This window comes from Hypanus sabinus, chromosome 8 (assembly GCF_030144855.1).
Source record: "Hypanus sabinus isolate sHypSab1 chromosome 8, sHypSab1.hap1, whole genome shotgun sequence".
Lineage (NCBI taxonomy): Eukaryota > Metazoa > Chordata > Chondrichthyes > Myliobatiformes > Dasyatidae > Hypanus > Hypanus sabinus.
This window is the reverse complement of record NC_082713.1, coordinates 138,467,135-138,494,289: the sequence shown is the minus strand read 5'-3', so window position 1 is coordinate 138,494,289 and position 27,155 is coordinate 138,467,135. Positions and strand designations below refer to the sequence as shown.

Here is a 27,155-nt window from a genome sequence, read left to right as displayed (position 1 = left end):
TTACCTTTTGTAAAGAAGGGCACTCTGCTCTTTGGAACCGATCACGCTCTAGGAAGTACTTCTCCCGACCCTCCAGGTGACTGTCTCCCCAAGAGCGAAACAAACTTCTGATAAAAGGAGTTCCTGGGCCAACGCATGCGCGTTTCCCCTCTCAACTTGTGTTTCGCCTCGTGAACAAGTTCGATCGGTACAGTGTCCTGTTAAATGAACGCATTTTCTAAGAGAAGTGAGTTAACTAACTCGCAGCAAGTGCGAGCGAGCCCGGGAGCTCGTTCCGTCGGCAAGGAAACTGCACGCCAGCTCATCTAAATCTTGAGGCGCAAAACAACTCCGACCAGACGACGTCAACTATCGAGAGTTTTACTCAGCCCTGAGCCAAACCGCGATCTCATGCAGTTCCCACGCCTCCTGTAAAACAAAAACCCCAAACTACTATTCGCGGAAGTTTTCCGATTTAGAGTACTTTACCACTCAGGTAAGTGTTTGAGGAGGAAGGGGTGGGGGATGGGAAAGGAGGGTGAACTTAAAATAGTTTACTGCCTTTTTAATGTAAAATTATAAAATACTCCGCACCTTTCAGGATATTTCTGGGCTACCGTGCTTATAAAAAGGAGCAACATAAGGAATTGACCAAAGTACATGTTTAAAAACGAAGTCATGGATAAATGAGGATTATAGATTATTTCTATACGTATGAACTCCTCATTAAAAACGATTTTTGTTTTTGCTTTTCCCTTTCGGCCTGTAATAAAGTTGGTTATTTTGAAGCGTATTATTGCACAGTTTCTTGTAACATTGCTGGTGTTTTCAGAAACTGATTTTGTGATGCACATTGGGTGGATGGGGATAATGGACTAGCATGTGTACAAAAAGTCCTTAATTTTGTCTTTTATTTCTACACTGAAGTATTAGATGCGAATGTGCAGAATTGTATTGGGAAGTAGAATTAGTTGGCACATATGTGTTTCTCTGAAATTCAAACTGAAGGTACTCCTATAGGCTCCTATAACAGTCACCTATAGGCTGCAGTGGAACACCATAAAATACAAACCTAGTTTAATAAGAGAAAATTTTGACACCTAGTCTGATACAAAATATAAATTGAGCGCATCAATGAATTTAATACAGTAATTAATTTATTTAAAATATTTAAGTGAACTCTATCATGATTGGTTTTAATTTTGGTTGTCATTCTGCAAATTAGGGAATGTACTGCATGTGGTATACTGTGAATTATCTGCTTGTGGAGCAGTTATGTCTCCAGCTGTCTTAGAAATATAAATCTCTAATAGTGTGCTGACCACTTCAGGAATGTGAAACAAGGGCAATCTCATAGGGCTAGCTGTTGCCTCGCTATTGCCTTTACATGAGGAAGTAATTCTGTGTCTAAATCTCATTCTATGGCTACGATCCAGGATAATGGACCTGAGTAAAGACAAAATGTTCTGTTCTTTGTTTCAGTTGTAGAATTCTTTCAGATGGTTGACAAAGATTCAATGCTGCTCTTGAAAGGTGACTCTGGTGTATGCCTGTACAATGTTCATTCAACATCCTGGATGTTCATACAGCTAGAGCAGGAACTGGGAACTTCATTTGTGTGTGGCTGAGTCGGGGTCTGGGAATGTGGTCTGGCTGTACAGGAGGTAGAGGCAGGTCGGGAACGTGAGGAGCTTTGCAGCCAGGAACGGGGCTGGGTTTGAGACCCAGTGATTGAGATGTGAAGAGGAGGCCGTGACTGTGCCCAAGCCTGTATGCACATGTATCTGGGTCCATGCTTACTTGTGCAAGAACTTTCCTTTATGTTTGAGCAAAGCCTCCAGTTCCTTGGACCCTTTGCCACTGGATTAAGACCTCACTCTGTGAAGCCCCAACGTCTGCAGCAGCCACCACACATGGCAAACATACACTAATCCTCAATACGAAAATTGGTATCTGAAATGTCATGACAGACGTAAATACTGGTTCACTGTCAAAGTGTGAGTGCATGGACATTTTGTAATCAGCGTTGTCACAGTGAGTGAGACACACTGAGCAGGAATAGTTTGGAAGAGGAAGTGCCATCTTCATAACGTGAACTTTGTTTTAAGGCTGAACTAGTCTGACGTATCAGTGATCCCCTTCCCCGCCCCCATGGAATTCAAGGATGTTTATGATATCTCGACTTGCTCTGATGTGGAAGCAATCCCTAGAGTCAACAGTACATAAGATGTAAGTGATAACAAGAAGAACTTCTGTTTCAAAATTGGGGGGAGAAATACTAGTCTCTGTGCCAGTTAGAGAGAAGCTGATCATCATCGGCAACTTAGACATTGGAATGGGAAGGGAGACAACTCTTGGGGCAAAGTATGATTGATAAGGAAGGAGAAGGTGAACTTCTGTGGTGTACTTCTCTTACAAAATACTTAGAGAATGGTCTTATCATAATGAACACACACAAAATGCTGGAGGAACTCAGTAGGCCAGGCATCATCAATGGAAGAGAGAAACATCAACTGTTTACTCTTTCCCATAGATGCTGCCTGGTCCAATGAGTTCCTCCAACATTTTGTGTGTGTATGTCATCATAATGAATGTCTTGTTTCATCATGACAATACCTCGGGTCCTAGTACCAGCACAAAGGAAATGTCTGCAAAAGTATGGAGACTCCTTTATGCAAAAGCAGGTGTTAATGATGAAATTCACCATCTGCAAGGCAAAGCCTTGAGTCAAATGAAGAAAACATTATTTAAGATCAAGGTTTCAGAACTGGCGCAGAATGCGATCTGTCATAAAGCAGTGATCATAATGGAGGGAGCTTCTTTCTGGTGGCACAATCTTAGAACAACCATTTAGATCGTGCTTTCCAGGAATACCATCTCAATTGCCCACACCGCAGCCATCTTCTTGACCCCAAGGGCAATTAAAGAAAATACCAAATCAACAATCCTGAACTATCCATGATTTTGCTCTTGTGAAATCGCATGGTATCTACATTCTGTATCTCTTTGCCCTTCCTATTGTTCCCTCACAATATTTCAGCAGTGGCCACAGTGTCTACAATAAGGCTGCTACTGTCATTGTGAAACAAATTCAGGGGGTTCTGGGTCCAGCAGCCCTGGATTTGGATTGCATTTTGTACCCATGAATGCATCCTATGGGTTATCAGGCTGCAAGAGGGCAACCGATTCATTCTGCATCAAGGCAGTGCCAGTATTTCTGAGCTGGCCTCTTAACAATTGTGTTAATTACTAAAGTACATACTTCTGGAGTAGCATAACACAGTGGAAGTCCCTTTGAATGCTTATATCCAGAGCCAATGTTACATAGCTTCAAGCTGAACTTGCACGAGATAAGTTAGACTACCTCTGTATTTTTCAAACCCTTGTGTTCTAAATGAAGCTAAGAAATCAGATGCAATATAGCATTTAAATCTGCCAGTGGCTAAGTGGGGTTGGCCATCATTTCCTTGCTGAAAAGGATTTGTCAAACTCTTCAATTATAGACTCAAGAAGCTCTGCAGATTCTAGAAAACCAAACCAACGCACACAAAATGCTGGAGGAATTCAGCAGGTGAAGCAGTATCTATGGAAATGAATAAACAGTCAACATGTTGGGATGAAACCCTTCAGGACTGGAACAGAAGGAGGAAGAATAAAAAGGTGGGGAAGATGGGAAGGAGGCTAGCTAGAAGATGATAGATGAAGCCAGGTGGGTAGGAAGGTAAGGAACTGGAGATGAAGGAATCTGGTAGGAGAGGAGAATGGACCATAGGAGAAAGGGAAAGTGGGGCATGAAAGCAATAGGCAAGTGAGGCAAGTTAGAAGCTGGAGTGGGGAATGGAAGTGGGAAGGGGAGAGAATAATTTTACTACTGGAAAGAGAAATTGATTTTCATGCCATCAGGTTGGAGGCTACTCGGACAGAATATATAGTGTTGCGCCTCCATTCTGAGAGTGGTCTCAACATAGTGCAAGAGGAAGCCATAGACTGACATATCAGAATGGGAATTGGAATTAAGATGTTTGGCCACTGGGAAGGTCCCATTTTTAGCAGAAACAGTGGAGCTGCTCGATAAAGCGGTCCCCAATTTACAATGGGTCTTGCCAATGTAGAGGAGGCCACATACAGTAGACAATTACAGCAGATTCACAGGTGAAGTGTTGTCACTTGGGAAAACTTCATGAATGGAGATGAGGGAGGAGGTGAAGAGGCCGGTGAAGCACTTAAGCCTGCAAATGGCCAATGTGCTGGGAAGGAGACGAGTGGGGAGAGATGAATGAACAAGGGAATCATGGAGGGAACGATCCCTGTGGAAAGCAGAGAGGGGGGAGGTAAAGTTATATTTGGTGGTAGGATCTCTTTGGTGATGGCAGAAGTTGTGCAGGATGATGTGTTGACTTGTGAGATGGAAGATCAGGACAAGAGGAGCTCTATTATTGTTATGGCATCAGGAAGATGGGTTGAGCATGGATGTCCGAGAAATGGAAGAATGTGGGTGAGGGAAACATCAATGGTGGAGGAAGGGAAAGCCCATTCTTTGAAGAAGGAGAATACCTCTGATGGCCTGGAAAGGAAAGCCTCATGCTGGGAACAGATGCATCAGAGGCAAAGGAACTGAGAAAAGAGACTAGCATTTAAAAGATGTTGGTTGACAATCCATCTCCAAGGATGGAAACAAAGATCCAGAAAGAGGATGGAGGTGTCAGAAATGGACCAAGTGAATTTAAGGGCAGGATGGAAGTTGTAGCAAAGTTGATGAAATTGACGAGCTCAGCATGGGTGCATGAAGCAGCAGCAATGTAGTCGTCAGTGCAGCAGAGGAAGGGTTGTTCAGCATTACTGGTGAAGGCTTGGAACATGAACTGTTCTACATAGCTAACAAAACCGCAGCCATTGATGGGGCCAATGTGAGTGCTCATGGCTACACCAATGAAAAGACAGGCATAGGTGGTGCCCATGGCTGCTGAATTATAATTTAGCCAGCTTCTTCTCTACAAAGAATGAAGGGTTAAAAATTTTAGAACGTACAACACTACAGCACAGTACAGGCCCTTCAGCCCACAATGTTGTTCTGACCTTTTAACTTTCAGAACTTATACCCTCCTGCATCGACCTCCAGGCCCTTATTTTCTTTTGGTTCATTGTCTGCAGAGCTGAATATGACCTACCCTGTTTTGGGAACAGAAAGAGAGAATGAAGTGTGCATGATCCTCAGTGATATACACAATCTTGCATTGTGCAATCTGTCAAGAGCAAGGCTGTCTGCCTGACTGGTTGGTTGGTTATGTGAGCATACAAGATGCAAGTAGTGATAGTGTTTGAATATAGCAGTAGCAAAATTAAAGTTGCGCCTCTGTCCTGATTGATACAGATAATTGGTGTATTGTCCTAAGATGTTTGCAGGTATTAGAGTTAGCAGAACTGCGGAGTGAAGTTTTGGGGAAATGCTAATCATACTTAACCCAGTTTATTCTCCCCACATTTCCATCAACTTTGCTCTGATTCTGCCACTTGCAACACAACAGGGAACATTTACACTGGCCAATAATATACTAACCTGCACAGCCCTTAGGATATGTGAGGAAACTTGAGTACCCTGCAGGAAAACTAACACAAAATCAATGCTGAGCTTATTGTCATATGCACATGTATGCGATGGAATAGAAAACTTGTACTGGTACTGCCTCCAGAAGCAGTATCCAGAAGAAAAACATACATTTTTATGTGAAAACTCAATCAGACCCAAAAAAGTCTATTTCAGTGATTGGTTGTCGAAGTGGTCATAGTATTTTTAAACTATAGTGATTAAAGTTTTAAACATGAGTTTCTTTGGATGTTAGAAATCTAGAGCATCACATAAAAAATGTTGAAGGAACTCAACACAGCAATGTGTCCCATCCTGCTTCTGTCTCTTCTTATACCTGCAAGACTAAGTATGCCAGTAAAAATGATATCAGAGCATTCCACTGTGAAATGCTTTTGAAATGTCATTGCCAATGCAATGCAGTAGACACTACATTCAGTTCACACACAAAAGTAAACCCATAAATTATTTGAGTATTATCACATTACCACTTGTTTTACCAATGTTCATTGAGGGATAGAAATTTGGCAGCTGCTCGTGTTTTTTGCAATCACTTGAGAAAACAGAGCTCCTTTTAAACTCTCATTCAAGGGATAACAGCATTAACAGATGGTAAAGAAGTCATTCAGCAAACTTGCCTTCATTGATTAGGTGTTACGCATAGAAGTCTTGAAGTCGTGTATATAAAAGAGGAATCAATTTGATGAGCCCATGTTTGCTATTATTTCCCATATTTTGAAAAGGGTATAGATGTTCACCAGGATGTGGTACCATGCCACTAGGGATTCCAAGATCAGGGAGCTACGTGAGAGACTGGAAAGTCATACACATGTCAGTGAGCAATTTAAATAAACACAAGAGGCAGGAAAATGACCAGGAATGAAGAAAGCCTATTGGATTAAATTACATTCATTTCGATGAAACAGGTCTGATAAGAAGGGTATATGAAATTAGGAATTTGATAGCTGCATGGAATGATGTTATTATAGCTGTTACAGAAACCTGCCTAAGAGATGAACAGACTAATGTTCTAGGGTAAGTGTTTTAGGTGGGGTAGAGGTGGAGGAAAGATGTGAGGGGGAATTGCACTTTTTTGATTAAGGGGAATGTCACAACAGAAGTCAGGGATGAAATTGCTGTAGGGTCATTCAGTGAGGCTTTTTATGAAATAAAGAATCTGTTGTTGGGATTGTACTGTAGATCTCCAAATAGTAAATTTGGATTTAGAAGAACAAATATGCAGGAAGACAATGTCAAGTTGTAAAAATGATAGGGTTGCCATAGTATGGGATTTTAATTTCCCTAACATAAACTGGAACTACCATAGTGTAAAGGGGTTAGATGGGGTGGAATTTGTTAAGTGCATTTAGGAATCTTTCTTGGTCAATATACAGAAGTCCTTACTAGTGAGAGGGCAAAGCTCGACTTACTCTTGATATTAGGGTGGGGCAAGTGACTGAGGTAACAGTGGGGAGCACTTGGGGACTGATGGCCATAGAACTGTTAGCTTTAAAATAATTGTGGAAATGTTCAGAACTGGTCCACAGATTCAAGTTCAGAATTGGGACAAGGTAAATTTTGACGGCATAATAGGAGTTTACAAATATTGAATAATGAAGGTTGTTCAGAGACATTCAAGAGACTTTCAACAGTGACATAGTGAGAACTCAAGGCCTGCATGATCTGTGTTGGAGTGAAGGACAAAGCTGGTAGAGGTAGGGAACCCTGGATGATGAGGAAAATTGAGGTCCTGGCCAGGAAAAAGGAGGCAGCGTGGATCAGGTGTAGGCAGCTGGGACTAAGTGAATCCTTGGAGGAGTATAGAAGATACTGTTGTACTCAAGAAGGAAATCAGGAGGGATGAGATAGTTTTGGCAGAGAAGATTAAGGAAAATCCAAAGAGTGTATTAAGGGGAAAAAGAGTAGCCAGAGGCTGAAAAGGACGCCCAAGGACTAAAAGGGTATCTTTGTGTGGAGCCATAGGAAATGCGCAGTTTTACTGTGAAGAAAGACCTGAAGATTTCAGAACTGGTTAAGAAAATTGGGAAGTCTTGGGGATAGTCTACATTGAAGTGATGGATATCTTAAAAAGATATGTAAGTGCACACATGTCTAGGGCCTGACCAGATTTATCCAAGACCACGGAGAGGCTATAGGAGAAATTGGGGAGCCATGGCTGAGATATTTGTATCATCATTAGCCATGGGTGAAGTGCCAGTAGACTGAAGGGTAGTGAATATTGTGCCCTTATTCAGGCAGGGCAGCAATGAAAAGTGTGGGAATTATAGAGCAGTAAGTCTAACATCTGTGGTAGGTAAGTTACTGGATAGGATTCTGAGGGATATGTATGCATCTGAAATACAAGAGTTGATTAGTGATAGTCATTATGGTTTTGTTAATAGGAAATCATGTCTTACGAGCTTGATTAAGTTTTTTTTGGAGGTGGCCAAACGAATTGATGAGGACAGTAAATGTGGTTTATGTGGACTTTCTTTACACAAAGGGTGGCGTCAGTTGCCAGAGGAAGTGGTTGAAACAGGTACTGTAACAACTTACAGAAGATGGCTGAACAGGTACGTGGATTGGAAAAGTTATGTACTAAATGCTGGTAAATGGGAGTAGCTTGGATGGAGTATCTTGTTCAGGATAAACCAAATGTACTGAAGAGTCTGTGTGCAGGTTGTATGTTGTGGTTTGGAGAGTATTAGCTATAAGGAAAGGTCGGAGAAACTTGGATTGGTTTCCCTAGAGTGGCAGATGCTGATGGGCAACCTGATCAAAGTGCTTAACATCATGAAAAGTGTGGACAGGATAGGTGGTCTTTTATTGGAATGGAAATCTTTAATACCAGAGAGCATAGCTTTGATGTGAGAGGGAGAAAGTATTTCTTCATACAGTGAGTGGTAGGTGCCTGGATCATGACTACCAGGGAGTGCTGGAAGCAGATAGAATGATAACTTTTAATGGGCATTTAGACAGGCACGTGAACAAGCAGAGGATGGAGGGAAGCAACTTTGTGAACAAGTTACCTGTAAGCAAATTGAAAACTGATCTGAAAGCACTAACTTATTTCACATTTTTTATCTTTTAAAAGGTGTTGAATTGTGGATTTACCAGCTCGAAGGTATTTAATTGACTGGACATAGAATGTGGTGAGTTATTGCCCCTAGTATAAGTGCCAGGAAGCTCCGATGCTGCTTGCTTGTGACAACACTAACAAAATTTGTTAACGTATTCAGAGTGGTCAGTAATGTATGGTGCCTCCTGGATTCACTCGAGAGTGCTCAGTCCATGCCTGTGAAGGCTGCCTTTACAAGGACCAAATGTACCCATTCACAACTAAACACCATCATGGCTGCTGATTGCACTGTCTGAAACCACACCCCTACCACCAGGAAACAAGTTGTGCACAGGAAATGCTACTTCCCTTGAACAAATATAAACTCCAGCATATGATGTCTGGAATGTTAATTGTTTGTAATAGATTTCCTAACATTTCATTGGTTGCTGGTTCCTTTCTAATAATAGAAGAAAGGCTTCTTAATTTGCTAAACAAGGAAATGACTTTGACCGAAATCAAAATATTCTATTATGCACAGTTTTTTCCTTAAATGCTGTAATTCCTACTGAAGAAGACGTGGACCCTCATTATTGCCCATGCGAATAATCTTTCCAGCTGAGCCTAGAGGTTTGATTGTGAAAGATCCATGGAAATCCTGTTTCTTTTTTTAAAAAAGAAAAGGTGAAGGAAAGCATTTGCACCATTGAGTTTGGTAATTGTTTTAACCAATATATCCTTATAATGCTACTACTTCTGGAAGTATTTTAATTGCACCATGGAATTTAGGGAGTTACTGGAAATCATTGTATTAAAGGGGAAAGATGTCAGTTAATGTAATATATAAAAATTATTGTTGACATAGGAAATATAGAGCAGTCTTCCTTGGGAATGAAAGGACAGGCATATTGCTTATCAAATGTAAGCATTAATTGCATTCCCAACTATTGTATTCTAGCGCTGGGAACATAGTTGTAATATTAAAAACACAAAATGCTGGCAGAACTCAGCAGGCCAGACAGCATCTGTGGGAGGAGGTAGTGATGCCGTTTCAGGCTGAAACCCTTCATCAGGAGTGAAGTAACATGGGATAGTTGAGGGGGGATAAGAAGTGGGCATAAGAAGTTATAATATTATCCTAGTAAAGATTGCATGATTATTCCAGTGTAATTCATTCCATACACTTTGGGGAAATAACCAGTTGCTGTTCCTCCAGGCTACATCAGAATAAATATTTCAAAACTGCTATTAGACCACTGTTAATGTTAGTTCATTTGGGCAACCATAGATGATGCAGTTTTAGTGACGATGCAGAGCAAAACTTCTGAGTTTTAGTGAATGCAAAGCCTGTTTTTAAAAAGAAAATTGGTCTACCTTTGTGATGTAATTCATTGATCAAAAACAAAACTTGAGCCTAGTTTTAACATTCTAAATTGTTGTTTACAGGTATGGCTGGATTTAAGCCTGCTGTGGTAACTACAGAGGGATCTTCCTAGTGCTTGTCTGTGTCCTCCTCAACCACCTCGACTCTGTAATCACAGAGCTGCTCTCTGTGTATTCAGTCCATCCTGAGGGCATGATGGATGTGACCTTCACTGCATGCTAACTCTGCGAAAAATACAAGGAGCAGCATCATTCATTGAACATTTCCTTCAATCTCTTAAAATCCTTTGACAACATCATCGAGAGGGACCGTGGAACAAACTCCACAATTTTAGATGCCTACAGAAATTCATCTCCATTTTGTGTTTGGCATCCAATTCACGAGTACTAATCACAAGGTCTACAAGAGAATGAATCTCATTGAAGATTGCTGCCAACCAAGGCTGCTTCGTTGCTCCAGCTCCTATCTTGATCTTTCTTGCTGCAGTACTGTATCTCATCTCTTACAAGTATCCTGTGGGAGTGGAGCTAATTTTCAAAACTAATGAAATCTGTTCAACCTACTGCGAAAATGTTTTTGAATATGCCAACCTTCCTATCTATGCTGCATCGCACTGTCTTTCAATGATTGAGGTTCATGCTGAAACTTTGAAAATACCGCAGCTACTTAACATTATCTCGGGAACACTCCCTTGGTGAAGAGAGCCGTGATATTTATCACCACCTTCAATGTATCAGCACAGATTTTGATCAATAGAAGAGAAGGTTATCTGAAGGTCAAGACCAGCAATCTTGCAAAAAGTTTTCTGATCTCTTATGTGCATCTGAGACTTGGACTACTACAATAAAGTGCATGGGAGAAGTACCAAAGATATTACTTTCACTAAATCCTCTGAGCTCACTGGAAGGAGATGTGTACCAATGTCATTGTCCTTTCCCAAATGAAAACGCCTTTGGGCAGGGGGGTGGCGTAGTTATTCTCAGTCAATGTGAGGCAGGGCATGTTAGCTACATGCATGACACCAGACATGGAAAGCAAACATTTTATTCCAAGTCCTGACAAGGGAGGAGTTTACCAAGTAGAGAGGGGAAAAAAATCAAATATATGATCATGGTTTCCTTAAAGGAGTGTAAAGTCTGCATTGATTCTTGGGAACCCGTTACCAATGACCACTTAAAGTGAAGAGCAATGAACATTTCAACAAAATACAGACCCATTTGGGATGGGATGGTATGGAGATCCTTTAGCCGTGTTGAGTATTCGGAAGTTTTGGGTGAGCAGTAGACAAGAGTGCAACTATCCACCCACCATGTCAGCCACTTTCTACAACATCACACCTCAGTTCCTAGAAAACCAGAGTAGAAACAATCTCAATCTTCCATCCCGAAGGAATGGTTGATAAGGCAGTTTTGATGTATAATAAAATTGAAACTATCATGGTGATCAACTGCTGAATATACAGGACAATTTACAAAGGTGGGTAAATCACTGAGAACTAAGAGGATCAGAGTAAAACAAATCTGAAAGTTGGATAGAGGGTAAGAGTTCCAATCCCCAAAATTTCAGTAGTGTTATGAATTGGTTAAGATAGTGAATGATAATTAAATTGGTAATTAAATGGATGATAATAACTAACTTTAGCAAAGAAATAGAATAGAAATGGATCTAAACAGAGAGCATACATTAAGAGTTATTGTTAATAGAGAGCGTTAGAGAGAAGCTAAATACAAAAGAGAAGATGAGAGAAGTATATGATCTGCTAATGCCCAAACAACAAGGACTACTTTTTTTGTTTAAACAACATTACTTTCAATGTCTCTGCTCAATACCTGAGGGCCGCCCCCTTTACATCCCACAATTACCTTTCCTCCTCCCGTACGCACGCGCGTAACAGGGAGAGTGCGCGTGAGTACTAAGTACTTGCATAGTCCAAATGAACAGAACTCAGCAATCTCCCATCCTTTTTATGTATCTATTAAAAATGAAATATGAAGAAGATTGAAAGACAATTCGAATGTCCATTAGGATAAGAGAATTGGTTCTAACCCTTGATGTTAATACAGTTCTTAAGGTACCAGATGCCTTCACTGTGCCTTTTAACAGCACAAGAGCTGGAGCTCCCTTCTTTGTGAGACAGTCTACTAGTTGTTGATTTGTAGTTGACTATAGCACGTGATGATTTTTTTGTGCATGGAAACTTCTGTGATGCTGCTTATCTCTAGATGAAGCCTCTTCTCTGTAACTGACTTGGTGGTTTGATGGCATATACCAAAAAGTAGTTGGCTGTCACACAAGTTATTTGTAGACAAATTCTTTGGGTCACTATGGAAAAGTTCAGAATAGAGTGTGGCCAGAAAAACAATATTGTCAATATCTTCTGACATTGCAAGGGTTTCTAATATCAGTATGTTCAGGCTAAATCCACACTAGACCGGATAGTTTTGAAAATGCCGATTTCGTGTAAGAATAATAGGCATACACACTATGCGTTTTTGAAAATATCTGTATCCACATTGAAATAGAGATTTTGGCGAATCTCCTCCTACTGCGCATGCGCAAGACACATCTACCGAAAACAAGCGACATGTTTGGTGTCAAATCTCGCTGTAAAAGTGCGCGTTTGTGTAGTTACAGATTTGGAAAAACTTAGAACGATGGACAGCTGTTGGCTTTCGCGCAGGAGAACTTAAAAGTAAAAAAAAACAAATACTGGAGCATACAGAGGCAACCGACAGGGAGTTCATGGACAGATTGACCCGGCTGATGACAAACATAGAAAAACTGACTAACTCTGGTGCATTAATAAAGCACCTTGTTAAGTGTATAAAATGTTTGCATCAGTGTTATCTTGTATTTCCATACAATGTTAAATTAGGCTGTTACATATCTATTGTCAGAGAAGTACTTGCATAAATAGGTAAACCACTTTCATACAAGCAAGGACAGAAAACAGGGCAAAGTGAGTATACTTATTTATTCAGTAAGTTATGGGTCAAAGTATTTGGTGAGTACATTTCTAACTCTTCTGATTTCAGTCTCGTTGCCATCTGTTCTGAAATTTTTAGGTTGTGTTCAAGAAAAGAATGAAATAACGAGCTGCCGTCTGATAGCGTTTTCAGAAGTCTCCACACTGATCTGCCCGAGCAGTGTTTTCAAAAATACCCACCCTGAAAAGTGTTTCTGAAAAGCTCCGGTTTTGGGGGCCGAAAACGCTACTTTAGTGTGGACGGAGGGTAAAAATGAAGAGAAAAAGCTTCAGTTATGGATTTATCCGGCGTAGTGTGGATGTAGCCTCAGTACAACTCTTAAGATCTTTTTTTGATTGCCAATAGAGAGGTGAAAATCTTCCCTCTTCTTCCATAAGTACAATAAAATGTCCCGTTTGATTACCTCAGTCAGGAAGGTTTCCAAGTGAGGCGTCACTGATGACAGTGAGCTTAAATGAGCTATCTTTTCCTAACTGTTGAAACTTCAGGGTGACTTTTTCAGATTGAATTCTGCGCAATGTCTTGTTTGCCTCATGTAAAGTTTGTACTACAACATTTTTTTGTGCTGGACTCCAAGTAGCAGGCATCAGACATGATGTCAGGTCTGCTCTACCTTGCCACACGTAGAATTTGACCTATCTTTGATCTAAGTTGCTCAGATTCAGCTTCACTGAGGGTTGCATCTGTTGTGTGGCATGTAATTTCTTGTAGACACTGTCTTTTGGCCAATATCTATAGCTTCTTCAAACTCTCCATTATTTCTCCAACTTCTGATTTCATCCTCTTTTGCAGATTCAAGCAGCACCTCTTTTGTTACTAGGACATCTTCATCATGATATTTCTCGGATGGTCCAGCCTGATGTATACTTGATTCAGTATGAAGTCTGGCTACAGATGACAAGTCGACCGACCCTGGAGTGCCAGCGACTGTGAATGGTTCTTGGTAATTCAAGATGTACCAACTTTTGTTTCTCCAGTGGCTATGCCTGCTCCTCCTAAGATTTTAGCTTTGTATGAGATACCAGTGTCTGGGTCTACAAATCTCATAGTTTGTCCTGTTTCTAGACTGAACTTTCCACTGGTGATCATTTCTGTTCAGGCAAATCTGTTGAGAGCCCCCAAATGCACTGTCTTCAGCACTATGTCTCTGTTACGTAACTCTATTGTGTCCTTAGCTGCACTTTCCTCATCCTTGTCTGTGCTATGTGACCATGTGCCAGGTAAGTGCTTTTGAGTTCTGCTGGTCTTCAGTTTGTGCTTTACATAGTCTGAAATGAGGCATTTGTACCTCCATGTCTCACGAATACCACAACTCCAGGACCTTTCCATTCTGTATAGTCCGCTCTTTTGTAACACACTTTCTCCTCTGTGTCATATTTGTTATTTGTAGGATGTACCTGTGCCCCCAGTGCTCTTTGAATTCTCTCTGAACACTCTGTTTCAGTGAAAGCCTTCCTTGATGTATGCAGTGCTGAAATATGTTTCCCAATCCATTCAATCCTTGTAGTGCCCTCTAGAGCAGGTGGTCTGTCAACCCGTACAGGGGGAAGGTTTGGATTCTGGCCAAGCACCAATTGATATGGACTCTTGCCATGTACGTTGTGCATGGTATTCTTTCCCAATCACAGCCATAGCTTTTCTTTTACCTTCAGCGTTATTTCAGAAAGCATTTGATTGTGTCACTCCAGAAGGTCAATACTCCAAGGACTATATGCTGCTGTTGTCTTTGTTTCAATGTTAAAGTTCTCTGTGGTATCTCTTGAGTTCATCATTATTAAATTCACTACCATTATCACTGAATACTTTCTGAGGTGGGCCATGAACACTTTATTATCTCCTGCACTGAAATGTGTGAACTCATCAATGATGTGGAAATACCACACTCCTTGCTCCAGTTCATGTAGGTCTGCAGCTGTTGTTTCATTAATTTCAGATGCTAGTGGCAGACCAACCACAGGCTTGGGCCTGGGCTTTCCAAACTTTTGGCATGTCTCATAGATGTCAATTATCTGCTTTAGAATGGAAAAATAATTTGCATCTTTGTTTCCTGAACTCCTGAGCAGTCTCCGAAGTTTATCAATTGAAGCGTGTCCAAACTGCTTATGAAATTTGAGCAACACTTTGCATTTCTCATCTATGGTTATGTTTTGTATGGCAGTTCTTTATTCTCACATTGGATCTCAGTAAAGTCTTTATCTAGAATGCTCACACAGTAATGTTCAGAGCTCAAGAGACACTGGCTGTTGAAACATCATTGCTTGGTCCTTCTCCATATCCAGTACTGCTCCGGCTTTCTTTAGGGAGATTTACTCAAGTGTAATGGAATATTCACTGGTACCACCTCCATTTCAATGTAACATTTTGTCTGCCCTATTTCTACTGGAATTTTCACTCTGGTGGAATCTTTCCATCTCCAAATTTGAATGCTTTGTTATTAGATTCATCTGTGTTCACCAGTTTCTGCACTTCATTCTGGTTTAGTTCACTTACATAGCTTTCAAGCTATTTCTGTCCACACACTATGCATGCTGTATCAATAACAGCAGATCCTAGAGATTCTATGATCAAAATCTCTGCCTCAGACGTCTCTGTATTAGTAAATGATTCCTTCACAAACAATGTGATATGGCACTCTTCTATATCTTCAGATTTATTATTTTCTTCAGTTAGCCAAACTTGTTCAGTTCTGTACAGACAGTTTCTTGCCCAGTGGTAAATACTTTGACATACCACACATTTTGATCTCCTACTGTACTTTACTGGATTTGTGCCAGGTAAAGGTACCCTTGTCTGTTCCCTCTAGGATCTACGCCTACTATACTCTTCTGCCCAGTGAAATATGCCGTTTCCTGACTCAATCTACTTCTGACAGTTGTCTTAGTGGACTTTTCTCCAAAAATCCTCTTCAGTGCTGATCTTGCAGATGCAAATGTAGGTTCTGTGCATGCAGTTAACACTAGGTGTCTGTCCTTTATTTCTAGACGTGCAGTATCAAACAATTTAAAAGCTATCACAGTCAAACTTCACTAATCTGACTACCTGTAATCTGGTTCTTTCGATAATCCGGCACTGATTTCAAATTTTCTGCACAACTGTAATTTCAAATTTCCTGGGCCACCGTACCAATCTGCTGCTCATTGTTTTGGTTGTGCTAGATCTGTTCAGGTGTTGGCGTGCTCTTGTAAGCACAGACAGGTGATCCCTGCTTGTTTTCCTGCATTTATTAATATTATTTGCATTAGGCGTGGATGCCTGGCACCTGCCAGCGTGGGGGGCTGGCCTTCTCACCCGCCTACCGGCAGTTGCGCACTGCCCTGCAGTGTAGCCCAGCCAGCGCTCTGTTCTCTTCTGCCTACGACCTCAGATCAGACGTGGCGACCTGTTGAATCTAAGCATATTGCTAAGCGGAGGAAAAGAAACTAACGAAGATTCCCTTTTTTACCTGAAGCAGCTATGATTTTTCTGCTGCTGGACTGTTGAGTCATCAGCCGGCTCCATCCGTCTGCAGACGTTTCATCCCCTAACCCGGAACATCCTCAGGATGGTGGGACAGCAGAAGGTGACCAATCCTCTACCCCCAATAGTCAGACATCCAACTACTATCGTCCCTAAAGCAGCTCTCTCTGCTGCTTGAGATGTGGTGTTAACGGCTCTCTTCCTGGTTCTCCCTCGTATCCCTGAAGTTGCCAGCATCTTCCAACATGACATGGCAGGAAATCCTCTTGTCCCCACTTCGACAGGGAAGTTCCACGTCTGCCAGCCTTGCCGTCTGCAGTCCGCCACCAGGTCTTCATACCTCGCAAGCTTCCTCTCATGGGCCTCTTGGCATCGGGTCTCCCATCTATCACCACGAGCTTCTCTGCACTCTCTGACAGTAGTAGAACGTCTGGTCGAAGTGTGGCCTCTACTATTGGTGGGAACACCAGCTTCTTTCCAAGATCGACCTTCACCTCCCAGTCCTTTGTCATGCTCAGCATACCATCTCTGTGCTTGTTTGTTGCTGCAGCATGTTCTCCGGTCCTGACGAAGTTAATGAAGTTTGTTTGGCTGTCCTTTTAGTGGCCCTTCTTCCTCGCTCTCTCCAAAGTGTGGGCGAGTGCTCTCAAAACCTGGTCACGTCTCCATCTGTACCGCCCCTGGGAAAGGGCAGCCTGGCATGAGGAAAGAATATGCTCGAGGTTAGCTGGTTTCTGGCACAGGTGGCACATTGGGTCTTCTATTATTCCCCAGCTCCGCAGGTTTGTTGGAGTTGGTAGTACATCGTACACAGCCCTCAGTAAGAACTGAGGTTGGAAAGATGTATATTTCCATACGTCATCCCATGTCAACACTCTCTGTTCTGCTTCCCACTTTGTCGAGGTCGCTTGACTCCCCATTTCCACTGCTCGCACATATCTAGCTGCCTCCTGTTTCTTCCTTATCCCCCACTGGACCAAGTGCCGTCTGTCCTTAGGGTTGGCCTCCCTCCACCTGGTTGTTGACTTACATCCCAGGCCTTGACTGCCCTTACACACTCTTCCGACCACGTCTCTGTGGCAAAGTCGGGTCTCTGCTTCTTCTACTGCCCTTGCTGCCTTCCATTTGCTCCCTGTCTGTATCTCGACTCCTGCCTCACTGACCTTGTCCTTGGAGTCTTTCAGGGTCATGACGAGGTGTGCTTTCCCTGCTTTAAATTCCTCTGCAACCGAGGAGAGGGGCAACTGGAGCTTGGCTGACTTGCTGTAGAGCCCTGTTGAAGAGAAGCACCGCAGTACACCTAACCACCTTCTCAGATACCGGTTAATCTTCCTCTCCACACCCTCGATCTTTGACAGGGCGATGTCATACAGCATCATTGGCCACATTAGTCTGGTTAAGAGCCCATGTTGGAAGATGCGTGCCTTGAACATTCCTGGTAAACCTGATTTGTCGATCTTTGCCAGCCTTTCTGTTGTTTGTCGCTCCAGGCGTCTGCTGTTGTTGACATCCTTCAGGCTGTCATCATACCATTTCCCTAGGCACTTGTTGGGGTTTCCTATGATAGACAGGATTTCCTCATCCTGGTGGATCTTCAAGGTGAACTTCTGGGTAAGTTGGCCTTTCTTTATCACCAAACACCTTGATTTGGCAGGTTTAAATTTAATTTGCGCTCATGCGGCTGTCTGGTCCATTGCCTGGAGTACCCACCTGGCCTGGATATGTGTTGTGGTTGTAATTGTAGGGTCATCCATGAATCCTCTGCTTGGCGACTGTCTGATATTGGTGCTTGTCTTTGTCCTCTGGTCTCTCTTTTCCCAGAACAAGTAGATCCATGGCCATGATGAAGAGGACTACAGATATAGTGCAGCCAGTCACAGTACCCTTCTCTACTTGCTGCCATGACGTTACGTAGTCCTGCACGCTGAACCTTGGGTGAATCCCCTCGAATTAGCTTGCCAGGATCTTGGTGACCCTCTCTGGGATATGGTAGTGTTTCAGTGCTGTCTCAATGAGCTTGTGAGGCATTGTATCATAGGCATTGGCTAAATCTAACCACACAACTGTCAGGTTCCCTTTGGTTGCCTTGGTCTCCTAACAGCTGGGATATAACACTTGTGTGTTCCACACATCCCGGGAATCCAGGAATCTCTTCCTTTTGCACTGCCGTACCTATGTATTGGTTTTCTACCATGTATGATGTCATTCTTCTTGCTAGAACAGCGAAGAAGATTTTTTCCTTCGTTGAGGAGGGAAATGGCTCTGAACTGCTTGATCTCAGTTGAGTTTTCCTCTTTTGTCGCAAAACATCCTTCAGCCACTTGCCAGCAAGGTGGTATCTGGCCCTTCCTCCAGATGGCTCTCATCAGCCTCCACATCCTCTTGAGAAGCTTTGGGTACTTCTTGTAGACTTTATATGTGATCCCATTGGGCCCGGGTGCTGAACCTGTCCTCGCTCTCTTACTACTTTCAGTGTTGGCTGTTTCTCATCTAGTGGCTTCTGCGGCTGTTGCACTGGCTCAGTCCTGCTGTTTTCCCTCAGTGGCAGGTCTTGTCTTCCATCTGAGTGTGTTTCCTGCAGGTATGCCTCCACTTCCTCTCTTGGTTTTCCCAGTTTGCCTGATCTTTCCCCTTCTCACACGCTTGCAGAAAAACAATAAGGGTTTCTGATGAAAGCAGCCCTTTTCCTATTCTTCTCACGCTTGTTCTTCCTTATCCTTTCCGCATTTCAAAATTCTTTAAGCCTCCTTCTCAGGTCTTGTCTCAACTGCCTCACCTTCTCTCTCTTCTACACTGCTTCTTCTGTACCTGTTGGAGACTGTTCTAATTTCCTGTCATGCTGGTTATCTCCCTCTCTCGTCTGCCAGGCTGGTAAACTCTCTTCTCCTTTACCTTCTCCATTACACCAAATCAGTCTTCTCTGATGGAGTACAGCAACCTGCACATATTCTCAAGCTTCTTCTCCACGGGTCCAATGAGTATAATCTTCAAGAAGCCTGTCCATGTCCTTGTTGATTTTCTCCCACTCACCACTGTTCATTGGGGGCCATTTTATTCTCTCCTTCCTCTCCTCTGGAAGTCTGACATGGGTTTCCCTCGACCCATCAGTTGATCACTCCTGTGTTCCTGGGTTGAAGGTCCTCGGTACTTATGGGGTTGTTCTTGACTGTGGTCCTCCACCGTCTCACCAGCCGTTGCTGTGCGTTCCTCCTGCCTCTCACCAGTCCTACATTTGTATTTCGCTTGGTGGATTGTGAGTCCCCTGAGATTCTTAGAGTTTGCCACAGTGGCATCTTGGCCATGTCAGGGTTGTTTCGGTCAAAGTTCGCTGTATATGCCGTGTCATTTCTGTTTGGTACGTCCTGTTGTGTCTTTCAACATCCCTCCCTCTCGGAAGACCCTGAGGGTATCCTCTTGTTTCTGTACTCATAGCTAGCGGGAGGTGCCTTTTTCCAAAGGCATAATGTTGGGGTGCTGGCCTCACATGCCTCGACTCCAGTCTTTCCTGGATGTTATCTGTCTCTCCAGAAGTGACCTGTCTATTCCTGGTTGTCATTCGTTCTTTCCTGAATGTCACTGGCACACCAGATGAAGCATTATCAGGTGCTATCAGTAACTGCAAGTGAAGAGGGAAGAGTCCAGCGCCGAATCCCCGGCTGCCTGGCGGTCGCGTGAAATGTGGCGTATAGAAGACCTCCTTTCTCCAACTTCTGCTTCTGCTCACCCAGATGTGCTGCCACCAACATCAACAGTTTTTGAAGAAACCGTTGTGCCAGTTTCAGCTCCAGTTCCTGATGCTTCACTCATTCTTCAAGATGAAGATGTTGATGATCCTGACAACCCCACACTTGTAGACAAGTAACTTTGCCTGAAGGTGTATTAAACATCTCACTTAAGAAGCGGAAGTGCTCAACTGTTTTGTACAAGTTAATTTCACTTGCTACTCATTTAATATTTCTGTTTTATTATTATCTAACTTGTACTGATTTACATGATATTTTAAAGGTATGATGAGGCAGTTAGCTATTGCTTAATGTGATCCTTCCGTAATTCGGCTTTTCACTAATCTGGCATGCCTCAGGTCCCAATGGTACTGGATTATAGAAGGTCGACCTGTATAGTGTCAGGAAGTTCTGTTTTGTAATTGTGTGTGTATTGTACTTTTGTTCATAATCAATAATACAATCAGCCATATTTTTAGAATTGTCTCTGAAAATTTTGTGGAAGTCTGAATATGCCTCATAAATATGATCCTTTTCTTCCTTCAAAAAAAACCAGAGTCAAATATGTTTGCAGTAGCTTATTCATACTGTCATCTCTGTTCAAGCTTTCCACCGAAACTCCCATCACGGTCTCAAAACAAGTCAAGGCTTGTTTTGCCTTCTCCAGTTCCCCACCATGAGTCCATATTCCAATTTCATTCTTCCAGCTTTCTTAAGGCTTGCTCTCATCAAATGCCGGTGGGATCCTATAATAGGGAACCAGCCTCTGCTACCGCTGTTAATGCCCAAACAACTAGGACACGTTTTTCTTTTGTTTAAGCAACTTTACTTACAACATCTCTGTTCAATACCTGAGTTCCGCTACCTTTACACCCCCCATGATCAAAGAGTCTGGTCCGAGGTAAGACAAAGTTTTAAAAAAAAATCTCTGGAGAGAAATAAAATGAAATACAGAGAACAAGTTTGCCTATAAAGGCAATAAAGAAGACTAAGAGGAGGTATGATGATGGCTGCTATAAGGTGTGTTGACTATAGGATGTTTGCAGGCAAATAATTTGGGTCTATTAGTGAAGAAAAATAAGGATAAATGTTCTGATCGGTCTGATGAGAGAATTCTGGATTTAGTGTGCTACAGTGTTTATACATTTGAAAGTATAAACAAAGGGAAGGAACATTGATGGCAAATGAATACAGAAGTAAGCATTGTCAGCCAATAAAGGTGTTTGTCTATTACTTCCTACTGAATTATCAAATTGGTATTTGGATCACTACTGAAGATTATTAATGCCATTCCATATCTCCAACACATCAGATATTTACCTTGGAGCTGCCAATCACTCTGGTAAAATTCCAGGATAGCTCTATAGTAACACTTTATCTACTAGTGGAAAAATAAAATGTGAAGTGTCTCATCTTTGCAGTGAATAAAATGCATTAGCCATGCATTACATTTGTTTGCCTGAAGACGTTCGGGGCCTTTATTAACTGGGAAAGCAGCTGTAGCCTCATTAATTGATCAGACTGTTGAAGTCTAAATCAGTGGCTATTAGTATATTCAATTCAATTGTTAAATAATGTACAGAAAGCAAACTTAAGAGTCAAAGAAGGAATGGATTAAGCAAAAGATTAAAAAGACAAATAAAATATTTCCTTTCATATCTTCACCGATAATCTGAAGGAGTGAGACTTCACAGCTGTTACATTTTATTTTCATTGTTACATAGGTTTTTCAGAATCATCCCACTCTTAAAAATGTACTTTCACTAGAATGGCAAGCTCCAATTTTTTTTCCTGTGTAGATGATCCATTTCAGCGTGTTTACATTAGGCAAATGTATGAAATTGGTTCCAATGTAGTTTCTGACGTATTGCAAGTTCATAATTGGATGATCTAATACAGACCTAATGGAAATAAAGAGGCCAGCACCTTGCTAGAGGCTGGAGACTTTGTAGTGGAAGACAATTTGTAATTTAAACTTTAGAGATGCATATGCAGACCAAATCAATGTTGATCACTGGAAGGTGTCCTCCACACCAAAGTGAGCCAAAATTTGCTGCTAGAAATCTCAAGTGCTGAAAGTGGCTGATTTGCACCTATGTTGCAAAAAAGATGCAATGCAGGAAAAAACAAATGTAGCTTCAGAAAATATTTCACAAGTGGAATGGATATTCAACGGATTGTCACTTAAGTTTGGAAATGTGTAACTAGGATCTTTACAGCTATCAATGGATTTGGAATGCAGATTAGTAAGGACTAATGGGGAAATTAAGAAAAAACATTTTCACCCAGTGTGTGGTTTGAGTTTGGAACTTGCTGCCTGAGATAAAAACTTTCATTGTGTTGAAAATGTACATGGTTATGTAGTTGAAGACCTGTGACAAGCAGAGCAGTAGACATGGAGGATGGTGGGATTAAGTTGGATAGTTCTTTTTCCCCCCAACACTGACATTTAAATTGGCTAAATTGCTTCCGATTTTCCTTTCTATGATTCTGCAGTTGAGTTAAAGAAAAGGTGTGTCCTAACTGAATGTTGAAAGAAGTATGATGTATTCCTGAAGCCATGTTATGAACATTTCTTGGAGACCAACCAGGCCAATTTTCCTTCAGAGGATACAGGTGACAATCATTCTGTCAATCTGGCTATTATTAGACCCTAGTTTCTGTTGGTCTGGGCACAGACAGTTGTACATAGAACAGTACAACACTAGAACAGGCCTTTTGGCTCACAATATCTGTGCTGTACATAATGCCAAATTAAACTCATTTTCTTCTGCCTGTACGTGATCCACATTCCTTGCATATTCATGTGTTACTCAACAGCTGCTTAAGCACTATTCGTATCTGTTTCCACCACTCCACTGGCAGCTCATCCCAGGAAAAAGACACAACCACTGTGTTTATTTTTTAAAAATTGACCTGACACATAACCTTTAATCTTTTCCCCTTCTTAAGTTAAATACTGTACATGTCCCCTGGTGCTTAATGTTTTTACTATGGGAGAGAAGTTTCTTACTGTCCATCCTAACTATTTCTTCATAACATTGGACAACAAATTTTTTCAAAAGTGTTGCTTCATCAGAATTTTTTTTGTTTATGATAGACTACTTGAAGATGAACACAATAATTTCAGACTACTTGTATCACATAGGAATTTGGAGGAACAACAAATTAACTTTTATTCAATATAATGGTATGAGTATGATACCTAGTTGGTTTCATCCAGGAACACAGTCACATTGCCACCAACACACAATTCAAGAAGTGAGCTGGTAAACTGTGGACATACGAAAACAGAACCTCCCTCAACAGGGAACCTCTCGATTACATCTTCGTAAGAACAAAATGGCGTAATTGTGTGATCAACACAGAAGCCTACAGTACCTTCAGCTTGGTCAGTTCTGACCAGAGTAGTGTCAATGCAACTGAGACTGAGCCTGCTGCAACCCAAAGCCACAGGTCCCAAGGAGAAGATAGACTGGAAGGCATTCTCCTCACAACCTCTACTTCAAGCCCAGTACACTGTGGAAGAGAGAAATCACTTCGGCCCACTGGAGAGGGAGGAGGAAGAGACTGCCACCGACCGCTATCAACGGCTCATAGACACACACAGAGTTGCAACAAAGAGTCTGCTTACTGTGAAGCGAATGAAGAAGAGCCAGATCTGGAAACATCCTGACATCGTCGCAGCAAGAAGTGTGCTCAATGCTTGTCATGCCGAACTTGGAAGGAGCGAAACAGAAGAGCTAAGAGACAAATTCAAGACAGCAAAGAAGAATCTCTTTGCCACCTACGACCGACTGAAGGAAGAGGAACAAGCTGAGAGGATTAGAGGGGTAGAGGCTGCTAATGAAGACAAGCAGCATGGAGAAGCATGGCACCTAGTCAACGAGATCAGACACAAATAAGTGGTAAACCAGCAGGGGACTGTGTCCAGACATGGTTTACTCACTTCAAGAACCTGCTGGGAAGCCCTCCAACAATCACGGAAGAAGAAGAGGACATACCCATGATAGTGATGCAAGTCGACATCGATGACGGCCCATTCACCACAGAGGAACTGAAGAAGGCCAAATATGCACTCAAACAGGGCAGGAGCGCTGGACCAGATGGGATACCACCCGATGTCCTGAAGAACTGCGATCTGGACGACATCTTGCTGGACATATGTAATACGGCACTGATGAAAGGTGACAAACCAGAACGGTGGTCACTCTCAAACATCATCCCTGCCCCCAAGTCTGGATCCTTCACAAAGACAGACTACCGTGGTATCAGCTTGACCAACATCTTAGCAAAGCTATAGAATCGGATGATCTTGAACAGGATTCACACCGCCATTCACCCTAAGCTGAGATTCAATCAGAATGGTTTTCAGCAGAAGTGCACAACAGTAATGCAAATACTTGCTCTCCGTAGAATCATCAAGAAAGTCAAGAAGAACAACCTACCAGCCGTGCTTACTTTCATCGATTTTCGCAAAGCTTTTGACTCCATTCACCGAGGTGAAATGCTGAAGATCCTGAAAGCTTACGAAGTTCCAGACCATCTGCTGAGAACAATAGAGTCAAGCTATACCGAGACCATGGCGGAAGTTGTATCACCAGATGGAGAAATAGCAGTGTTTGAGCTCCTAGCTGCTGTGCTGCAAGGAGACACTCTGGCACCCTACATCTTTATAATCGTCCTTGATTACGCTCTACGTCAAGCTACCAAAGTTCATGACAAGCTTGGTTTTACCATAAAACCAGCACGAACCGAAAGGATCAGACCAGTTATGCTCACAGATCTCGATTTTGCAGAAGGCATAGTCCTGCTCTCTGACCAGATGGAGGAAGCACAGCAGCTACTGACAAAAGTGGAAATTGAGTGCAATAAAGTTGGACTTCACCTAAATGCTAAAAAGACAGAGTACATGGCATTCAATTGCAATGAAGGTATTCTCAAGACTGTAAAGAATGATACCATTAAGAAAGTCTTAGACTTCAAGTACCTCGGGTCAAGAATGCTGAGTTTGAAGAAGGACATAAAGATACGGAAGGTGTTGGCGTGGAGCGGTATGAACGATATGAAGGAAATCTGGAGTTCGAACCTGACCAGAGGACTCAAAAAGAGGATCTTCCTAGCAGTCATAGTCCATTCTCACGTACGGATGCGAGACGTGGACACTCACCAAGACCATGCGAAAGTCACTAGATGGTTGCTATACACAAATGCTCCGGATGGCTCTTGATGTGAGTTGGCAACAGCACATGACGAACGTCGAGCTCTATGACGACTTACCGATGCTCACTACTGAAATCGAGGCGAGAAGACTGCACCTAACAGGGCACTGTCTACGCCACCCTGAGCTACCTGCCAGCCTAGTCATCACATGGGAGCCCAAGCATGGGAGGATGAACGCTGGGCACCCTCCCAAGACTTTGGTCAACACGGTCCTAGAAGATAGCAGAGTGGCTAATGTAGATGAAGTGAACACACTGATGAGGGAGAGGGAGGAGTGGAAAGTCCATCATCGTGCCCGATGCTGGCCCCCTAGGCCTGAGTCGACGTAGTGAGTGGGAATATAATGTGTTTAATTGCATAATGGTGCTGATGCTTTGCAATAGTTCAACTAAATTAAAAATATTTTGTTAATGATTTTCATTTGTACTCAGTGTATGAGGCTTCTCGCTTAACTGTTCAACAATAATTTGCCAGCATTGATGGATTCCAGTTGCCCTGGTATCTTTTCTCCATGACCGCAATGTCTTGGTGAAACCTTTCACCATGCTCGTCACTAACAGCACCAAGACTTGCAGTCTAAGAAGTCTAAATGGGAATGCAGAAAATGAATCTTTCGTGACATGTTGCATTTCATTGTTTTATATGCTTGAAGCATGCTCTCAACCAGCTGTATGTAGATTGGTGCTCTGTAGATGCCGAGAAAAATTTCAACAACTTCCTTGAACTTGCCTTACATGTGATTTTCTCCAGTCTCACTAGAAATTCTTCAAATTGCCTATCATTGATGACCTGTTTGATTTGTGGACCAACAAAAATACTTTCCTTAATCTTGGCATCAGTTATTCTGGGAAGCATCTGTCTCAAATTTCAAAATCCTTCATAGAAATGTTTGTGCCTGGTGATAGCAAATTCCATCCTTACAGTCCTGAACCCAATAATTATTACTAAAACCTGTCCTGCCATGCAGCAGCCGTGCTGCCTAAGCATGCCTGGACAAGATAGGAAACTTCCCAGCTTACATTGCAGGCAACATTTTAATTGACTTCAATTATGAATTGAAATAATAGAAGTGATTTCAAAAAACGGTGCATGATAGGGAAACTTCAAGGTGATTTTCATGATCAGTAACCCAAAATTCATAAGATACACCTGAAGGTATTCAGGAAGCAAAATCTTTGTTGTCCAGTGTAATTGTATAAACTTCTGTCTGGTCTCCCCTCAGCCTCTGATGCTCCAGAGAAAACAACACAAGTTTGTCCAACCTCTCCTTATAGTTCATGCCCTCTAAATTAGGCAGCACCTTGGTAAACCACTTGTGCACCCTTTCCAAAGCATCTACCTCTTTCTATCTCACCCCTCACTTTCAGGGAGCTATGGGCTTGCAGCCCAAGAAATTTATTTACCATTAATCCCTTTAAATGCTTGATCTTTTGTGGTTAATCAATGTAGACTTCCCACTTTTTTAAAATTAAGCTTAAGCAATTACACACAAGAAATGTTTATTGAGTTATTCTCTAGGTCCAATAAAGTGTCCATAAACTGTGATTTACCAGCACAAATAATTGCATGCAGAATTCCAATGTTTACTTAGCTGGATTATCAAAACTAGTCTAAGGAAACAATTATTTTAACATAAACAGAGCCTAACACAATATCTAATTGTTTACGCTGGTCTAAATTTCCTAATTAGCTTAGAAGGAAGATTCAATATATTTGCACCATATTCAAGCAACACACATAAAATGCTGGAGGAACTCAGCAG

At 42.1% G+C, this 27,155-nt stretch overlaps 2 protein-coding genes across 7 annotated transcripts in view; one reads left to right on the top strand and one right to left on the bottom strand.

Annotated features, from left to right (window-relative positions):
- Positions 1–416, bottom strand: part of LOC132398473 (rho GTPase-activating protein 8-like) — a 97,655-nt gene extending 97,239 nt beyond the window's left edge. Inside the window, exon 1 of the mRNA XM_059977970.1 lies at positions 5–416. The gene's annotated coding sequence lies outside the window, so the exon portion shown is untranslated. The remainder of the gene's footprint in view (positions 1–4) is intronic.
- Positions 337–27,155, top strand: LOC132398475 (uncharacterized). Of its 6 annotated transcripts, none has more exons than XM_059977979.1 (4): positions 337–475; positions 8,658–8,715; positions 10,068–11,278; positions 13,785–27,155. In XM_059977979.1, exon 4 carries the CDS (start codon positions 24,480–24,482, stop codon positions 25,398–25,400), a length of 921 nt encoding a protein of 306 aa, XP_059833962.1. In that variant the 5' UTR covers positions 337–475; positions 8,658–8,715; positions 10,068–11,278; positions 13,785–24,479; the 3' UTR covers positions 25,401–27,155. The 6 variants fall into 6 exon arrangements, with proteins under 6 accessions (XP_059833962.1, XP_059833961.1, XP_059833959.1 ...); XM_059977978.1 differs by having other exon boundaries at positions 13,071–27,155; XM_059977976.1 differs by having other exon boundaries at positions 10,068–11,481.